At 37.6% G+C, this 20,937-nt stretch overlaps 1 protein-coding gene across 1 annotated transcript in view; it reads right to left on the bottom strand.

Moving 5' to 3' along the window:
- MAN1A2 (mannosidase alpha class 1A member 2) overlaps positions 1–20,937 on the bottom strand; it is a 132,753-nt gene that overhangs the window by 90,281 nt on the left and 21,535 nt on the right. Inside the window, exon 2 of the mRNA XM_023940350.2 lies at positions 13,121–13,376. Coding sequence (XP_023796118.1) covers positions 13,121–13,376 — 256 coding nt within the window. The remainder of the gene's footprint in view (positions 1–13,120; positions 13,377–20,937) is intronic.

Raw genomic sequence — 20,937 nt, 5'->3', positions numbered from 1 at the left:
CCCAAGAAAATGTATAGGACTTCAAATCATGATTTTCACAAGTTTGATAAATACTTTCTAAGAGAAGAAACTATGAGAATGTAACTAACAGAACAATACTAACTGTTTAAGAAACTCAAGCAAGGCAATCTTTTTTCACTATGACTGACATTACTGTAATTCTCTTATTTTAATCAGAGAGTCACTGTAATCAGAAAATGTGAGGGAACAAGAAGATGCTGGCTAAAAAATGAGGTGCAGCCAGCTGCCTTACCAGCACTACCTCACATCTCTCCTCTTACTACCTCTCAGATTCCTCCTCCTACCAAATTCAAGATTTACTGGAAGTTAGCACCCAAGAATCCCAAATCTTTCAAACTGCATCTAAAATGTCTGCTGAGACATGGAAAACAAAGTCTCTGTTCTCCCTACAACCATCAAGAGATCCCTTTCCAAACCACAAAGCCGTAATTCCTCTAAATGTAAACTCCCTCCAAATTCCCCATGGCTCAATTAACTCATGCCTAGACAGTAAATTTGAAACCCACACACAGGCCCAAGAAGCTGGGGAGCACTTCTGTGTTAAACTGGCATCAACTTAAGCTAACAGCTGCCCCCCTCAAGATGCCAAAGTTCCACTCCTACTGCTTGTCATTCAAAGTCAGCTCACATGTTGCTTTTAGTATTTACACTAATTTTGACACCTGATTAGGTCATAATACCCTAGAATTTCTTTCAATGTCATGAACTACTAAGTTTTTACACACATGTAAGAAATGTAGATGCAAATATATTAAAAGAGGAGAGAAAAGCCATTTCCCTAGCATTCACAAACTCCTTAGTGTTTACACAGCACTTATCAAACTGGCCAGTTCATAGCCATTGGAACATCAAGATGAGTTATGTAAAGGGATCCTCTCTTGACAGGTAAGAAAACTACAGCATGACAAACCCAATAAAAACCTGGTCACAGGCAGTAACCACACAAGTTCCTCTGAAGCTCTTGCTAATGTTATCCAGAACAAACCTACAAATTTCCATTGTAGGTAAAATTGTTCATTAACTTAATATCATAAAATTGAGACTCACAGCATCGTTCAGATGGGAAGGAACCTCAAGATGCCTCTCCTGCTCAAAAGCCTGCTCAAAGCATGATCACTTATGGGATCAGACTGGGCTATGTAAGGCTTGATCCACTCAGGGTAGTCTTAAGGACTGGGGACAGCCAAGGCTTCTGTGAAGGACCTTGCTCTAACCTGCAACCTGCCAGTCCTAAAAACACTACTTGGGAAAACAGACTTAAAGGTTTAGAAAGAACTAGAGGATCTACCTAAAGACTGACCAGTGAACTCGCTTTGCTTGAAAACAGATAGGTGACTAAACAACCATGTTTAGTTAGACCATGACATGGCAGATCCAACCAACCGCCTTGCACGTCAGGGAAACTGGGCTTCTGAGGTCTTTGGATGCCCCAAATAAATATTTCATGAAGGAGAATCAAATAGACACTGACATTCTAGCTTTGTAAAAATCTGATGGTATAGGCAAATACCAGAACAGTTCAAAACTAGCTAAATCCAGGAGAAGAACAACAACTTGTTTCCTCACAGCAGAGTGTTAACTGGAATATTTCACTGTCCTAATTTGCTGTGCTTCTGGGGGAAAGGTACATATTTTATTACAGAGTATTTAGTTCTGAAGAAACCCCCAAAAAGCATGCAAATTACAAAGGGCTAAAACAGAATATATGAAACACAAGATGTTTCTATACATATAATTTACCCTAAGAAAATCTTATTAAGATAGAAACTGCAAAGGAGTACATTTCAATGGATGCATGAATTAATGCAGAAGTAACTTAAGAATACACTAGTGAGACCTGAAAGTCTCTTGAACACAAGAGACTGACACAGTTAACTGCATCAGCTAAGGCTGAGATAAGAAATTGTATTTTGAGGAGACTAAGTTACTTTGATAACCACAAACACGTCTGTCCTGCCCCTCTGCCTGCCCCAAACACTAGGAATATGGTGTTTTAAGTCCTCCAGAACCATTTATTGCACTAAGTAGCCAAGTGATTTTTTCCAGATGAACACGGACCATTACTCTGGCACACCACTCACTGCTTTCCTCCACCACAAAGCAAGCAGACTCCACGATATCATGATAGCAGAGAACTGCACATTACATGCAAGTGAGAAGTCCCACAGGTCTTGCATACAGTATTAAGTTTTGTAAGGATGAAATGTCAAGAGATCTTGTAACAACATGGAGATTTCTGTTACTACCAGAGCAGGTAGCATGTTATACTATAGACAGAACATCTATACTATTGGGAGCAGTTGTGCACACAAAAGCTTTGGAGAGATACGAGAAGACAGATGCCGCTGACAGCTACAAAATTTAACTGAGGATGGCAGTTTGGCTCAGAAAGTACAAACAACATGAATGCCTGATTGGAAAAACAAAATTATTTCTCTAGGTACACTGGGTAGTGTTTGCATAGCGAAAGTTGGAAATGCTGAAGAATTGCTGCAGGGATAGACAGGCTTTTCCTAAAACAAAACTCTGTCTTTAAGGGAAGATGAAAGTCTCAGAACTGACTGGAACATCAGCACTACAGATAATAGCAAGAAGGTAAAACTATTTGGAAAAAATTTCACCCAGCCCTTAAAGCATTCAAGAGAGGCACCTTAGGGTCAGTAGAATGAAAATGACAATCATGGATCAATAACTGTGAAAAATTCAAGACACACATTTCCATAGTTGAAATTTCCATACCTGAGAGCAATTTATCACAGGAAAGGATTGGAGCTTGGGCATATCATATATAGATCTTGCAATATGTCCACCAGAGAACAAGCAGTTTTGGCAATAGACTTGCTACTGACACCATCAATGACAGATCTTGCTCTTGAAAGCAAAATCATTCATAGGGTATTGGTCTGTTGCGAATCTTGAAAATGTTTATTATGGGATGCAATGGAAATAGCAACCAGCAAGATGCTGCTGCAAATACAACTTGGTAATTCTACAAAAAGACTAATTTGGACTCTGCTGCAAGACAGTCAGAAAGGCAAGAAGCAGGACATGCCAATTAAAACTGTTTTGTGGCAGGTACACCATTATGTAGTTGGTTTTGCTGACTTTAGAACATGCTCATGGGGTCTAATCCTCTACAGTTACTGGGAAATCAGATTTTTATAGGAAATTTTTATAAAGACAGAATGGCAATAATGTCTTCTGGCAAACAATAAAAGGAGGTTACAGTTGTTGAAAAGACATTTGTAAGGAAGCTCTACTACAGCAGCATGTCAGAAACTGTAACTGAAGCTAAGGACTGGTTCAAAAAACCCTTTCCAGGACAGGCAACTAGCAAACAGAGGTGGGAGTCCTGAGAAACAGTAAAAGAACCAATTTTCTGGCAAATTGCTGTATTTACTGGTTCCTGACATTCCATCAGGAACATGCATAACAGAACAGCAAATAGGTTTTGCTTTCAAAGCTATGTATTCTGCTTTAGGGTACAAATTTGAGAGATTTATATAAACCACCTTCAAACTGTTTTAAAATTAACCAAGGACTTGCTAGACAGAATTACTGCTAAATTGGCAGATTAAAAATTAATAACCATTTTCCTAGTGTCTGCAAAGAATACTTTTTGGACATTAATTTAAAAAATTCTATTTTCCTTGTATATTCAGATTTTTGATGAAACTTAGAAGACTCATGAATTTATTTTATTTTTCCAGGAGATCTATCTCAAGAAAAATTATTTCAGGCATCAGTTAATGCCTCTGTCATGGATTTTTTTAACACTGTCACTGAAAAAGTCCATTTGGAATATGTTCCTAACACACACAGAACACTGTGTTTTCTTTTACTGTCAAATCTGGTAGCAAATCCATTACTAAAACAAAAACACTCATCAAATGGATGCGAAGTGGGAAACTCTTTTTGCTGGCATGAAATACTTGAAGCCTTAGATGCCTGATGAAATTACATAGGAAAATCCTTCACACTGGTGAAAACTGGAACAGTAGATGTAAAGAGCCTAAATCCGGAGAGCTTGCAGTGGTGAACCTTGCTCAAAAATGTTCAAGAAAACCAAATATTTTTAATGCAGGATGGTGCAGGTATTTTTGACCTTGTGTATCATCATGATTTCAAGAGAATATGGTATTCACAAGATTGACTGGTGCTGTGTTGCTTGAAAAAAGTAGAGTTTCTTGGATCATCTTTGTCAACAACCACAACTGCACATCAGCCAGGAGAGAGAAGTTCCTATAGTTCCTTTCTTCCAGTCTTGACTTTTAGGCACAGTCTAAGTATGTCCATCAGCTTAGCCCTGCACCTCTGCCAGTTTTACCCTATCCTTTTTGAAGCTAGAAAGACTAGAACTACATGAAGCTTACAAGATGCAGAGGCACCTAAGCTTCACAGGCTACCCTAAGAACCTCATCTGTTATCTTCTCCTTCTCTGAAATACTGAATATCTGCTCACTGTCTGCTGTTAAGCACTACAGTGACATTTCCAAGGAACTATAAAAAACACAATTTCTCATTCTCAAGTGTACTAAGTCACCTCACAGCTTTTCATACTTAGCATGAAGTTGGAATCTCTCCATCTCCAGCCCCAATATGCATCATTTTACATTTAGCTGAGAAATAAAAAAGATTATCACTCAGTCCCATAAGGTTTTTCTGCAATTTGCTGCTTTGTTGGCAGCAAAGTTGTCATACCACTACTCATCCACTTTCAAACTCTAAATAATTCATTTGTATAATTTAGAGCATGGATCCCCAGCACATGTCCTCTGTGGCCTCCAGCACAATTTACTCTCCATTTCTTGACTTCTAACCAGTTTCTCCAGGCAAACACACAAACTATGCTCCATCCTATGGCTTCTTAGTTCAACACCTATTAGCAGCGAACTTTGCCAAATATTTTTTTAAAAACTATGTATCCAACCATCTCTCACTTGTTCACTTGTTTGTTGACTCTTCTGGGGATCTTGTATGGCTTTGGACACCATGGTATGAATAAAAATAGAGCAGGACATCTTATCTTATCTGTATGCTCAGTGATTCTACTCCCTGTTCTGGTTTCAGGTAATCTGCAGTTCATTCAGCAGGCACAGGGTTCTGCCCTTGAATCCTTTTCAAAAACTGACGCTTTGTTAGCCACTATTCCTCCGGTAACAAAGCAGAAAATAAGAATAGATTCCAGCAATGCAAATCAGGAATCCAAACCTCAGAGCAAACTAATTAGAGTGAACTGTAGGGAGTTTCAGGTAGTTCAGTATTGTATGCAGATGGTCTCTCTCTTAATGGAATGAACTACGAGAGGTTACTCATCAACTACCAGCAGCTCACACTGTGTATCAATGACATCATTACTATCAATACTTGAGAGCTAACACCATCGGGCAAAGTGCATGTTAAGAACACATTGGCATATATTCTATGGAGCTGCTCCAGAAAACACAGAGGAGAAATTATGTAAAGATGACTAACAAGAACGTAACAGGATGCTCTGGCTTTCCAGTCAAAGTCTCCATAGCTGAAAACACCTATTGTCACTTGTATAATGGATCATGTGTAATTTAGAAAAGAGATCTCTTCAATCTAGCTGTAATTCATGAATTTTGATACCGGCATTTCTGTCTTACAGGAATAAATGGCATATAAAATACAAAATTAAAAATAAAAATAGCAGTAAGGCAAATTAGATTTCATGAAGCCTTTTGATTTACCCAGTACTGAAGATAAGAAATTTATGTGGAGTTTTGCTCATTTCTGTTTGGCTGACAGTATCAGGTAAGTGAAATATTTCTGTATTTCTTTGATTTTAATTTGCATTTATGAGTTTTAAATACTGCAAATGTGCTAATTCATTGCTGAAAGACAGGTTCTTCTCACAATGGTCTGGAAAAACGACATCTTTAATAATTAACACCTCCCTGAATTTTTAACATGCTTCCAATACTGCATGAGTGCTGGAGAATTCTGTAATTTCTACAACTTGACTCAACTGCTTCATTTTTTAAATACCCTCAAACAAAAACTTACATTCTTCATGAATTTAAGTTACCAATCAAATCTACATATCCAGGATGTGCAACTGAAATATTGCAAATGAAGCTCCATTCTAGAAGTTTTATTTCCATTCTTCTATTCTAGTAATATAAATACACCGAGCTTCAAAGCTTCTCACAGACATAAATGATTGATTTAACAAATGTAAAATGAGTTCTTTATAAAATCTTTCCAATGAGCTGGGGCACAACTTTGTTCCAAGCCACTCCTAACATGCCTGTACTGGCCAAAGTGCCAACTTTGAACAATATTCATTCTAATATATAAATGGAAAATTAGTTTACCAACACACGCAATCAAAAATATTTTATCCTTAATTTACAGATTTCACTACTTCAGTAAAATTAAGATAAACTTTAAAAGAGTGTAGTAAAATTAATTGAAAGCCAACTTACCTGTTCTCAACTTGTCATATTACATTGGAAAACCCAGAACACAGAGAATCCAAATAGTGTGCAAACAAAACTAACCAATAAACAATGTGTGTGTATATACGTGTATACATACAAAGAGATTTTTATATGCACACACATATCAAATGTGTATGTGTGGCTTTTATACAAACATTCACACTGCAGGGAGTGTTACCTTAAATACTGAAAAAGTTAGGTCATGATACATATGTCTTTCAGTTTCAGGAAATAACTGATGGAATGTAAGTCTGGAGCAGTGAGCTACAAAATACAATGCAAAACCCTTAACACACATGGATTATTACAAACTGATGTTGCAACCAGCTAGAAGTTCAAGTAAATTTGACCACAGAAACCAAGACTGAGAAGTGTCAGCAATAATGAAATTGTTCTGAATTGGTTTTAGATATTGAAAAAAGGTACCCCAGTCACAGAAGGCAGCCTATTTGGCCAGAATAATTATTACTGCAATTAGAAACAATACATGTGATTAGCACAGAAAGTTGCATAAATAGTAACTATGAAAAGAGGACTTAGGCAGCGTGGAAAGATCTCTGGATGATTAAGTAATTCTTCTACACAGTTCTTTTCACAATAAGCACACAAAATAGAACTCAGGTAAAAGGACACTTACTATTTTTAGCCCAATTTCTTAAAAGAATGAGGTTTATGCAATCTTGCTCTCTGTACATCCATCATTTGACACATACATTTACAGTGGCCTTTTAATCCATTTTATAATTTCACACTTGATTTTAAAGAGCTGGAGGAACAAGATACTCTACTTTTTGTGAGGAAAAGAAAAAATATCTGTGGCTAGATAAGGCAAACAGGCACAAATTGGTACCCTCAGTGAGACAAAGGCAGTTATAACTCAACCCTTTATTCATTCAGAGGGGCAGCACTTAGCACACCGGTAGCTCTAAAGAAGGTAACGAACACAGTGCAATTCATGCAGTCAAACAGGAAGGTAAGAGGATATTCACAGCAACAAGTGCATGATGAGCAGAGGGTGGTATAAGGGGATGTAGGTCAAAAATCCATAGGAAACCATTAGTTTTACTGCTTATGAAACAGCTTGTTACTTCTCAATGGTATTAGCAACCTCTTGAGTACCATCCAGAGACCACGAGGAAAACACATTTTAATCACTTGTCTTCTTGGCACATATCTGTAAGCACTTCTGACATTGTCTCCACTAATATTAAATAAATTAACTTCCTACCTTCCCTTCAAACAGGCAATATATTACAACTCTAATTTTAAAGGAGGATAAATGGAAAGTTTTGCTGATGGAAGTTCACTGGCAAAAGAACTTGTCAGAATATTCCCAGCTTCCCAGACAGACTTGTTTCCTCACTTGTGCAAAGCATCCAAATTTAACTCCTTCTACAGGTGTCATATGTCACAAATGAACTTCAAGTTGGACTAGATGACCTTTAAAGATCCCTTCCAACACAAACTATTCTATTATTCAATGACCTTTAACTCCGGCTCTTCTGCTTCCTGGATGTCCATTTCATACCAACTTTTGCTTAAATGTCTTTTCCAACTTTTTGGTTTGTTTTTTTTTTTAACAGAAAGCTGTGACATGCAGGAACAGAACCAGAATTCTGCTGTGTTGAGAACAGCTTATCAGAATAAGCTGTTCCTTGCCATCCCATCTCATCAAACATAAGAGCTTTGAAACTGCACAAACAAGAATGGTATGGCCAGCAGCTTGAGTCACTTCATAACTCTACCTTACCTCTGTGGACACCACACCTCCTTTTAGCTCAATTTTTAAAAAGTGAATTTACAATAAGCACTGTGCAATTACACGATTGCATATCACAACAAATACAGAAGAAGTAATAGAACGGAAGCTCTAGAGAACTCAGATTACCCAATCTATCTGAAACCTACAGCATTACTATTTAGCTGTTAAGTTAACATTCTTCTGTAACATTCTGGAGAAGCTCTCTTCCAGCTGACGGGCTTAGTCAACAAACATCATCCTATCTCAGAATAGCTGAGGTTAGAAGGAATCTCTGGAGGGTGTCTGGTCCCACCTCCTCACTCAAGCAGGGTAACCTGAAACAAGCTGTCCATGTCCATTCCAAGCCATTTTATGTATATTTCCAAGGAGGGAGACTCCACAATCTCTACAGACAACCAGCTCCAGTGCTTGATCACCCTCACAATAAACAATGTTTAATGATGTTTGGATGGAGCTCCCTGTGTTTCAGTTTGTGCCACTGCCTTCGTGCCTGCCATTGGGATTAACTGAAAAGAGCCTGGCTCTGTCTTCCTCACATCCTCCCTCTAGGTACTTTGTAAGATTCCCTCCCTTGTCCAGCCCAGCTGCCTCATCCTTCACTCAGATGAGGGATGTTCCAGACCACAAAGCATCTTTGTGGTCTCTCAGCACACCCTCTCCAATATGCTCGTGTCTCTTTCTCACTGGGGAGTCCAACACTGAACAAAGGACTCCAGGTGTGGCCTCACCAGTGCTGAGTAGAGAGAAGGATCACCTGCATGGGATTAGGACCATTATTGGATGAAATACACTATTTTAACAAGTATCCTAAATGAGTGCTGGCAGTAAGATAATACTGTGACATCTTAGGCTGAAATTAAAGAAAACATGAACCCTGAACAGTGTGAAAAGAATTATAAAATTTTCCTTATTTGACTGGGTAAAAGTAACCTTCCCAGGGAAACAAAACTCACTGTAGACCACAGAGCACTATGTAATGATTACATTTAAACTGAAAGGAAAAAAAAAAAAAAATAATCTGAACGCCTTTAAAGAATACAATAATGGAAATTAATTGCCAAAATTCCAAGTGCTCGAGCCGTTTATAGCTAATTTAACTCAGCTGTAAGAAAAAAGGCAAAAGACAGGATTTATTCTTAATTTCTCTGCATTAACCACAATGAAAAAACACATCTTAAAGCCTTGCTGTAAAATTATACAAGTTGCACTTATGATCTTAAAAAAAAAAATAATTCTATCTTCAATATTTTTCTTTTACATAGTACAAAAATCCAAAATATGAATACAAAATAAAGGTGTAGCAGGAAGAAGAATTTTCAATGTGTTTGTTCTTAAAGTACCAGTTAATTAAACACCACAGCATCTTTTAATAGCCTGAACAGCAAGATAATACGCCAGAGAAGTGCTATAAAACATGTATGGTAAGCAAGTGGAAAACCTTTACTTCGCAGAGTTGTCACCATGCATCTTAAATAATCATCCAACTCATAAATGCTCCTTATTGAAATAATTAATGGCTTCTTAGAAGAATATAGACAGATTATACAATTTTGTAAATTAAACTTGAGAATACAGTGTTACACCAAATATCAGAACCAAACTACACACAAAAACAAAACCAGTAAGATGAAGATTATGCTTCCAATTGTATTCCACGACCTTAAGAAGCCTCCCTTTCTGTGCTCAGCAAACATTCCTATTACATAAAGCTTTCAAATGTTTTCCAAAGCTCTCTTAAGAGCATTACACAAATTCTTTTCTACTTTTATATGCATTTTTTTCTAAAATCAAAATATGCCTTTCTAAAATATTAAACTACTGCCAAACCACTTCTTATACAGAGATGTTAAAAAACCAGACTTCATCAAGTTACTATTTGGAAAGGAAATCTGGTAATATATTTTCTGCAAAAATAATAGAAAGCGGATCCTCATTTCAAAATTTTCCAGCCTTTCCCCCGAATTTGAGGATTCATGTGCGTTAGATACAGCCCCCATCATTCCACCCAATTCTATACAGTTTTTCACCATTTGATAAGAGGTGAAATAGGCTGTATAATTTATTACACTTAATACATTTATTCTGTGAATTTGAACAGTTTAAAGCTGTTCTTTAAGAGTGAAGTTCCTCAAATATGTATCAGGACAATTCACAGTAAACCAAAGCAGGTCAAATGCTTTCTGGAGACCACCTGGAATTCTCAAGCTAGATATGCAGCCTCCAAAGAATCAGCAGTAGCTTCCCTGGGCTATTTTTCAGGCAATCATGTCTTACATGTCAAAAAATTATATAGATATATATCAGTTGTGGACCTACATTAGCGATATTGTCTCCTGGAACAACTTTTCTTTTTTTTTTCTGCTGTCTCTGTCTACAAAGACTATTTGTATTAGTCTACACTAGTTACATAAAATAGTGAGGGAGGAACTCGGTGATGAACACATTTCACAATGTACTTCATATCTCTGAAATCACTGAAGACTTCTCTGAGGCATCTGATGCCGTCAAAAACAGGTTTCAGACAAAATATTATTCATTTGACACTATCAATATATGCTTTATCTCAGTCACATTGTTCCATCAATGGTTCCTCAGCATTACCATTTGTCCACTCTCCCTAGCAGACCTCCCACTCCAAGTGTTCTGTGCCTTCACACATCTAGCTGTACAAGTGATGCCTGCCCAGCATGAAACAAAACCTAATAATTCTGCAGATCACCAGGCTGCTACAGTACTAACATGACTGAGTCAATGAAGGCAATTCATGTAACAAAGAATTTTCAGTCATGTTCCTGTGATCCTGGGCTGTTACAAGTGTGCACACAAGTGAAAACTGCTCAAGACAAAGGCATTATTATCCTAAGGGAAGGATTTACCCACTTAAAACATAGTGCATAAAAACCTATGGTCTAGTAATGAAAAGCTACACTTCAGAAACCATAATAGTAGTAATCAACAAGTTATGCAATAGAAAAACAGCTTGTCAGCGTGACTCACGCGTAGGCTGATCATTAAAAAAAGGAGTAAGCGTTTTACAGCACAAGGTGTGTGGCAACTGCAGCTACGGATCACCACCTGGTGATTCTTACTCACTAACTACCCTGAATTCCTTGTAATTTGCTATACCTTCAGGTTTAGATCAGCAAGACAAGAAAATTGCCATTCTATACTAACCCAGAGCTTATCTCAGTCTACATTCTGACCAAACAACCTCAGAAATACAAATACTAATTTACACACACATACCCCCCCCCCACCCTCCAATTCTAGGTCTATAAGAACTTTGGGTGATTATTTCTTCCAGCTAGCTCTTCACTGTTAGCTGTGCTCAGTAATTTTGCATTACTTGGTAAACTCAATTTTATTCTATGCATTAAATCCGTATCAAAGGTATTTTGCTACAGTAATCTGTAGTAAAAATTAAGAAGTGTTGACAACCATGCCGTTCACTACTCACCCAACAAAAACATTTAGAAAAGCAAAATGCTCTGTATATTCTCACTCAAAATGTTTGCAGACAAATCAGTACAGTCTTTTCAAATTCACAATTCAATGCTGTCCTTTGGGAAGCAGCCCTAACCAAGCAGGGTCAAGGAGGTCCAATATTCCAGACACAACTTCCTAGGCAAAAGTACTCCTGCAGTAATCACTAACAGGCTCATCTCCAGGGAAGGATTTGCCACTTCATATATTCAGATTGTGCAGGGCTCTGTATGGAGTAACTACTTCAAACAGTGATACAGCTCCACACTGCATCACTCGTATATAATAAGCAGTTACCCATTACTTTGTAAGAGTGGATTCCATCTAGACATCATTCATATTCAAAGTAAAATCCCAGCTTGGGTGATCTACCCACAGAATGGCATGTAATTCAGCTACAACTCCTTCCTATGACAAGGACAGGTGCACGACTGATTTCTGTTTGGTTTTATAAGGTAACTAAACTCAGATTACAATTTAAAACTAGATTTACCTGATGTATACACTACATGCTATCATCCTGGACATTCTTTAGTAACAGTCTGTGCTTGTCTCCATCTGGTCTGAACCATTCCTGCTTTGCTAAACTGATTTTTTGACATAAAACTAATCTAAGTGCAGGAAAGAAAAACAACAATAAGGCAGTAGAAGGTTTCTGCCATACCAGTTAGAAGTACAAACTCAGAGAAACGTCTGGCAATAGCAATAGGAAACTGGCATTGCCAGGACATAAAGGGGCAATGAATCTCACAGCCAACGAGTAGTGGACAGGATGAGATCACCAACAGCAATTTCCATAGCAGAAGTTGCCACAAAACCAAAAGCCTAAGAAAAGATCATAGTTTGCCTCATTTACTGTAAAATATTCAATCCACTTAAATTTACTCAATTTCTTAGGCCCATTTAAAATGTGTTTTGATAAGTATGTGATAATTTGGTGATTTTCAAATATTAGCAGCAGGTCTTCTTTTCCCTTATCTTTTTGATATTATGTTTCAACATCTAAAAATATCCTGTGACACAGTAACACATCCCATTCTTTGAAACAAAATGCACGAAGTCATGCTCTACTTTAAAGATGTTCTTGTTACTGTTCCATGTGTTAATAACAAACTCACTTTGAATCTATACCACAAAGCTGAAAAAATGCCTTAAACTATTTTTTAAGTTGTTATCCAGTGAGATATTAACACTCCAACACCAGGAAAAAGAAAAATGCAATAATGCTGATGCTCATTAATACTTTTGCACTTTCAGTTTACTAAACAATTTGTAGATCTGTTTTTCTTTTTTAACATGTATCATAGCCACTAAATGCCATATAAATAACTGCTGTTAGGCACAAGAATGGGTAGGACCACATCATCATCATCATCTTTATCTTTACCTCTTTAACTTTGTTCCTCTTCTCTCGGATATCTGGGTCTGCTGGTTCTCCACTGTGTATCCCTATCAGGTTTGGTAAAGGAACAGGGGGCAGTGGCTTGCTGTCTTTCTTTTTCAATTCTTGCACGACTTTGTTCTTTTCTGTCTGAATCTCAGCTTGAATCTCATCCCGCGATTTCTTCAATTTCTCTTTAGCCTCTTCCAGAGCCTTTTCATGATCTGCTCGGATCTTATTTCTCAGACGTTCCTCTTCTTCTCTAGAGACACAAATGCTAGTCAGCATTTCATTACTAAAAACATATTGCTTACAAACTGCTGCTTCAATGGAAGCCACATCCTAAGTTGGCTTACTCCAAGCAATTCTAATGATTCAGACAAGTTTATTGATTTATGTTAGTGCACAATCCTACACTGCTTTTGCCAGGAAGCCCAAAAGAACACCACACAACATTCACAACAATATTGTGGGAAAGTTTATCATGGGAATTTTTTAGATTGTCTTAGTGCCTTTGCTTGTCCACTCAAGCATTTAGAGAGCTGTACTTCAACTACAGGATGTGTGCAGAGGCACATCTAGCAATAATTCATTTGAATTTTTTTTTCAAGAAATCAGAAGGGCTCTTCTTCACAATTAATAACATGTACACAACTTGATCAGATCTGAAGTAACCACTAAAAAAAGAAAAAAAATTACAGCCACTTCATTTATTAACAACCCCCACCACAGCATGTTTTCCCTTCAATTCACAACTCACTGTTTCAATCAGTACAGTCCCTAAACTATCGGTCATAAAAGCAGATTTAATTATAAAGCCATTTAGGAGCATAAGAGCTTTAACTAAAACATGATTTTGAAATTCACTGTCAACAAGACCATCATCATCTTGGTTTTAAGCAGTATCTTACAGTGTGATCTTTAATGATCAGTTAAGTTTTAAGATTTGCACATAGAACATAGAGTGCTATTCTAAAGCTTGGTTTAAATAAGAAGTTATTCTAACAACAATGGCCCGTTCCAGTCCTAAAATATTTCAAGGCACTAGAAAGACACACATCAGACTCTCAATATAGCACCACCTTTTCAAGCTTCTTTAAAAAACAGAGTTGCTCAATGACTAATATAAGCCAAAAAAAAAGTTGTAGGCATTTAAAACAAGAATTACGTAAAAAAAATGCATTGTTACACAAAGAGTACTTTATTAGCCCTTACATTTTTCCAAAGTGCTATTAGGTTTGCATTTAAAATAAATTATAGCAGCATTATTACTTTCAATATATCAGTACTAAGAATACAAAGCAACGTTTTAATAGATGCACTGATGAAAACGCTTTCAAACTGAAGTTCTTCAGCCACTTTTCTCAATATGATTCACACCACATCCGTATTTCTTGCAAACAATAAGAAAACAAAGCACTGAGCTCCTCAATTTGACTGCCAAATCCAAGCTCATTAATACCATCTAACGGTATCGGTGCCTCTCTCCCTTAACTGAGAGGCAAAGAAAAAAACTTTCAAAGCAGCAAAACACTATTCTAAAAAGAGAAAATAAGTAATACCATTTAGGGTAACTTTTACTTCTACTATGACCCACTTATATGAGAAAATAACTTCCTTGTATTCCTGCAAAAGCTACTCACACGCCATCGTGGCAGCAATATCATGCTCAAATATCAATAGCAAAAGCAGACAAAAATTTCTACCACTTGTAAGATTTTTTTGCAAGGCTAGCAGAGGGCTCTGCATAAGATGCAACTAGAGAGAATGAGAATGAGGTCGCCAGAACAAGACATCATTCCCACAGTCATGTCCTCCCCAAGAGACAGCATGATGTAAAGGAGCCAAAGGGGTGCTTGACAGAGAATGAGAAATCTGAAATGTTACTGAACGGTTAAGAATTAAAATACTTCAGTGTGGGAATAATGTATTTTGCAGGTACATTTCTCATATTCTAAACTCAGTATCTGGAGGCAAGTGACAGTCTACATTCTCACTAAATTCACTAATATTTTGCAGATAGACATTGAAATTCTTTTTGCAGAGGATCAACCATCCTTGAAATAACTGCATTTTTATGAGTGAAAAGGTAACAACATATCTCAGACCTTAATAAAAAGCTGGTCATGGTATATTTACATCAACCTAATTGCTTTATTGGCAAATAGAAATAAGTTTGGTAAAACACATGGTTAACTTGCAAGTCCCCAAATACAATCCCCCTGTGTGAAAAAGAATTATGAAGTTTGAGTAGCTACAGTGAGCCTGATTCACTGAAATGAGTCACTGCTGATGTTCTTTGCGCACCTTCACAGTTTTGCACCATCAATATCAAGTGCCAGGAAGATTTTGCTTTTACCTTAAGTTTTCCGTTACAGGTGCTGCATGCAACAGCCATAATATAAGTTCCATCACTCTACAAACTTCATCTGTTTCTAGGTTCAAACTGCATGAAACAGGCATAAATTGGAAAATAAGTTTTGAACTCACATCTGTTTACACTTCAGGAATCACTGTATAAACATACAAAAGCTGTTGATTTCTAGAGCACTATAATCCAATTAGAATCATTAAGAAAGTTTGAATGGCACAGTCTCCTTTCCTTCAGTCACTCAGAAGAAAATACACAGACTCAATAGAGATGAAAAATCCCAAAGCTAACTGTATGATCAGCTCAAAGCTTTCTTCCAGGAAGTGACATTTTGAGATAAACATAAGAAAACAGTAAGATGAAGATAAAGGTCAACAGGTATTTGAGGGAGTTTACAGGAGATAGTACAAGAGCTTCTTTTGCAGACACATATTCTCTGTGCAATTACCAATGATGGACAGCATGAGCTACACAATACGTCATATTCTACATGCCAGCTGAAGACATATTTTACAAAATACATTCAAATATAAGACCCTGATAGAAGAAAAATCACACCCCTAAATAATGATGGTGGTGGAGTCACCATCCCTGGATGTGTTTAAAAAAAGACTGGATGTGGCACTCGGTGCCATGGTTCAGTTGAGGTGTTAGGGCTGGGTTGGACTTGATGATCTTGGAGGTCTCTTCCAATTGAGTGATTCTGTGATAACAATACCATGTTTCTTCTGACTTCTTAAGCAACAAGAATTAAGTGAAAATACACAATAAAGCTTAGAGAATGAGAAGACTGATTATGTGTAAGTAGCTGACCCTGCTCAAGTCACCAACAAGCTCCCTGGCCAGCAGAGGAAAGAGTAAGCAACAATTTAATACATGCAGAGAGCACTATATTAAAATACTCATAATTAGATATCTCAGAAAGATGAATTTAAAAATATAAGATTGGATAGAATCCCAGCATAAACACGTATATCAAAACCTGTCAAACTGTTTCCGTATCCCACCCCCGCTTCCAAGTAACATAAGCAAACTCTTGAAATTTAAAGTATTTTGAGTAAATCTCATCTAACAGAAAGCTACTTTCTTGTAGTCATCCTAAAAGCTTATTCAAAAGTCTCAAGAGAGGTTCAAGTACCGTGAAACTACAGCAGTAGCTACTTTAAAACAAGCAATGTTATTAAAATAACCTGTGATTAGACTGTTTTTGCCAAGAAGAACCATAAATAGATCTAATAATTAGAATCTGAAACTAGAAACAGGTGCAAATTTTTAAACAATCACTGCAATGAGCTATTCCAGCTGCCTATGTAGGAACACTGTACACTCTCAGAGTGTCCAAGAGCCACCTAAATATCATTCAGAGAAGTCCACAAATTATAACACTTGACATCCAAATCACCAACTGGAACTTAATGCGTTTTAATTATGCACATAGTAGCGAGTCTTCTGAACAGCTACCAAGCCTCACTTGTCAAGACAATGACTTTTAACCAAAGTCTCTCCTATCTTCTGTGACACAACAGGCTCTTTAGAAGGCAAACCACAAAATAACACTGTAAAAATTTGTTCAAATTTCTTTGTGAGATTCCAGATTAAAAAAACAGAAATAAAAATTAGAATAAAGAAAAGCAAACGGGCTACCAGCAACTTTCTTGCTACTAAAAAGCAGGCCCCTGGCTTACTATACCAAAAGGACACAGAGTTTATTATCATTTGGATTTTCAGCAGATGGACAGAGGACTGTTAGAGGACATAAATATTTGTGTAAGCCTATCATTCAGAAGTAACCTTCTGTGTGGAAATTGTGAACTTTTACCCTTTGGTCAAGCTTGATTTTCAACTACAGTCTACTTTCAGAGACGGTAAAACAAAAAAAAAAAACAGGCACTAATTTAAAAAGTTTGAGAATCAGTGCCTAAAACACATTTCCCACATTTTAGCATGCACGGTTTTATAATATCCCCACCCATCACAACCCCATTACATTCTCTCAGTATAGGTGAACATATACACATATATAGGTGAGTATATACACTCATGGCATATAAAAGGCATGGAGATACATATACTGCCCCTCACGTGATTGGAGTCTGAAGGAGGAAGAACTGGAAGAACAGAGCAGTTGTGCTGGGTTTTGTTTTTGATGGATTACCCTTCCTATAAGGATGGCACTACTCTCTACGGTCTAGCATGTACAGAAAAAGAGGCTTGATTATTTTTTTCTAATGTTTGGTTTTCACCATGATCATCCTAAAAAAGTTACCACTTTCTCCCAATTTTCTGCGCTGCTCTGAGAAATCAGAAGTACGCTCATGAAGGAGTTCCAGAGCTGTATGTCTGTGACAGCTGAAGAAGGAAGCTCCACTGTTCACAGGGAGGCTGTTACTTAGCAAGAGTTTTCTCTCTCAAGGCAAGTTAGGGTTGTATTTATTTCACTGAACGCTTTTTCTTCAGGTAATGAACTTAGTCAGAGATCACGGGTTAGAAAGGAATATTTTTACTGGAAAATGAATGAATCCTTACAGGCATGAAGGTAATTTTAGTGTATCAAAAACACTGTCGAAGTATTGCTATAAAGTTTTCCAAATAGACTTTAAGAAGAATCTTATGCCTGCTTTCAACATAATATTTTATCCCCAAATCATCTATGTGACAGTGTCCAAAGCACTGTCTGAAAATATATTTTCACCTTTTTTTAAAATAACCTTGCAGATGGACACAGCCTAAAACTGTAGCAGAGGCAGAGTAGATAGATGATAACTTAGTAGAAAACATTTTTGTTATTTAAAAAAATTACAACCAAACTGTCCTTTGTTGATGTTCTAAACTACTTTAGAACATTATTTAGAACTTTAAGAACATTATGCTTTTAGTTATCTGCAGGGTATCCTCCTACCTGCTCACTGTTTTACTTAAAAGAAGCTGCACCTGTATGTGCTATAGACACACACTATACAGTTACTTGTGCATGTATGTGGTGGCCTGGGAACAAAATGCTGAAATGCAGAATATTCCCCATTTCAGCCCTTCTTCCCCAAGGGAGTTAGTAACAGTTCATTATGACATCAGAAAATAACATATCTAATACACTTTGAAAAATCATTGTTAAACAACATTTCCATACACAAAAAAAAAAAAAAAAAAAAAACCAACTGTGGAAAGGAATCTGGGAATCCTGGTCAATGGTAAGTTGAATATAAGTCAGCATGCCCTGGCGGCCAGGAAAGCCAACATTGTCCTGGGAGGCATCAGGCACAGCATCACCAGAAGGGCAAGGGAGGGGATTGTCCTGCTCTGCAGTGGTGCAGCCTCACCTCGAGGTGCTACAATGTAAGAAAGACACTGAGCTATTAGACAGATATTAGTCCAAAGGAGAGCCATCCCCTGATAGTGAATGGGCTGAGAGGAAGCCATTTGAGGACTGGCTGAGGTCACTTGGTCTGTTCAGCCTGAAGGAGACTGAGGGACCTCACTGCAGTCTGAAACTTCCCCACGAGAGGAAGAGGAGGGGCAGGCACTGATCTCTTCTTTGTGGTGACCTGTGACAGGACCCAAGGGAATGTCCTGAAGTTGTGTCGGGGAGGTTTAGGTTGGATCTTAGAAGGTTCTTCACCCAGAGGGTGGTTGGGCGCTGACAGGCTCCCCAGGGCAGTGGTCACAGCACCAAGCCTGACAGAGCTCAAGACGCATTTGGACAACACTCTCAGGCACACAGTGAGACTCTTGGGGTTGTCCCCTCAGTACCAGGAGTGACTTGATGATCCTTGTGGGTCCTTTCCAACTCAAGATACTCTACAGTTCTGTGATTTATTGCTCAGAAAATTACCCCAAAAATCAGATTCCTTGAGTGGTTTCTTTCAGACAAAGATGACAGTAGAATTTATTTCTAGCAAGTGGTTAGAGGTTTGCATATAACATGAGCACTGTTCCTCAAACAGAAGGAACATGAGACAGAATCCTTATTCAACTCCCATCCCTCTCCATCTAGTTTTAGCTTTCTTTCCCCTTGCTGTGACGCTTCCTCTTGACCTCCATCTTCCTACCTTCCTTTACTATTATTTGTATCAACTTAGGCTTCACTAGCTTGCTTGCTTGGTCTTCAACAAGGGCATGGCCACCACTCTGGATGCCATTCCTCCTCACTGTAATCATTCAACTTATTTGGACAATGCTAGGGAGAAGAGAGAATTCACTGACACAAGTATTCTCCTTGAATAATAAATACTCCCAGAAAGTCTATGCAGACCTTCTCCAAATAAAATTTCCTTCCACTCCTCTGCAAGAAATGATGCCACTAATTGGTCTTGTTTGCAGCCAAATCTCAGACCAAGAATCTGGGCTTTCAGCCATCTTCATCATTGCCCTCAAGACTTCTCATCTCCACAATAAAAGTTCATAGATCCTGTTTCAGATCTGGTCTTGTTTAAACCAAAACCTTAGCCCCTGACATTTCTTTGCAGATAGCTGTGTCACCTTCAAGGCAAATAAACTGTAACTTAATTTTTAATTTTCCTTCCATACCTTTTGTTTAGCAATGGAAACTTCTCCAGATTGCCAGTATCTGGGCATTCTTCCCATTTTCTAGAACCTAGCTACACCTAATTTATCTGCTTAGTTTCCAAGTATTTTAAATTCAGTCTTTCTTAACCCATACCATTAAAAGCCTTCAGAACTTGATCATGCTCCTTTCATCCAGCATTTCCACCAGGAAGACATGCCACTTAACTACTAACATCCTTAGACTGTCTTTCTGTATTTTTCCCCTGCAACTCTAATTCATTATGTCTACTTCCATAAGCCCAGTATGTTAAATTCAGATTTTGATGCTGGTCATTGGAGGCCACTTCTGTTTGTTACTCCTTTACTGTCTCTACCTAATTGTTTTCTTTTGTCTTGTAATTTAGGTATGGGCCTTGGAAACAGCTCTAGAATGAGGACAAGCAAAATCCTGGGGGAAATAGATTTAGAGAGAATTTCAAAAACACAGACTGAATGGGCACACAGAACTTGCAGCAGCAAGTGCAGAGTTGAAGCACATCCCTTATTCATGATGTCCTCTACAAAATGAAAAGACACTGAGTATTCCTTGGTATCTCATATAGTATTTGGGAACATAGCCAGGACCTTCATGAACCTTCATACACTAATCATTTATTAATGAAGAATGGTAACATAAAAGACAACTCATAGGGTTTCTTTACAACTATAATAAAAAGAACAAAACATACCTTCCAGTTAAGAACAAAACAGTACAGCTAACACTATCAAATGTGGAACATGTAGAGCCTTTGAAGGAAGAAGGAAAAAAAAAAAAGTAGACATGCAAGTAAAGGATCATCCTTTGGGAATTATTTTCTTCCTATGTTATGAATATTTACATGAACAGAATTGGTAAAACTTATTTTGAGACTCTGTCAAGTGGTGTGACCATTAGCAAAGGCGTTTGGTC

Source organism: Cyanistes caeruleus, chromosome 3 (assembly GCF_971803275.1).
Source record: "Cyanistes caeruleus chromosome 3, bCyaCae1.hap1.1, whole genome shotgun sequence".
Taxonomy (NCBI): domain Eukaryota; kingdom Metazoa; phylum Chordata; class Aves; order Passeriformes; family Paridae; genus Cyanistes; species Cyanistes caeruleus.
The sequence above is the reverse complement of the archived record's forward strand: the minus strand, read 5'-3'. Positions and strand labels throughout refer to the sequence as shown.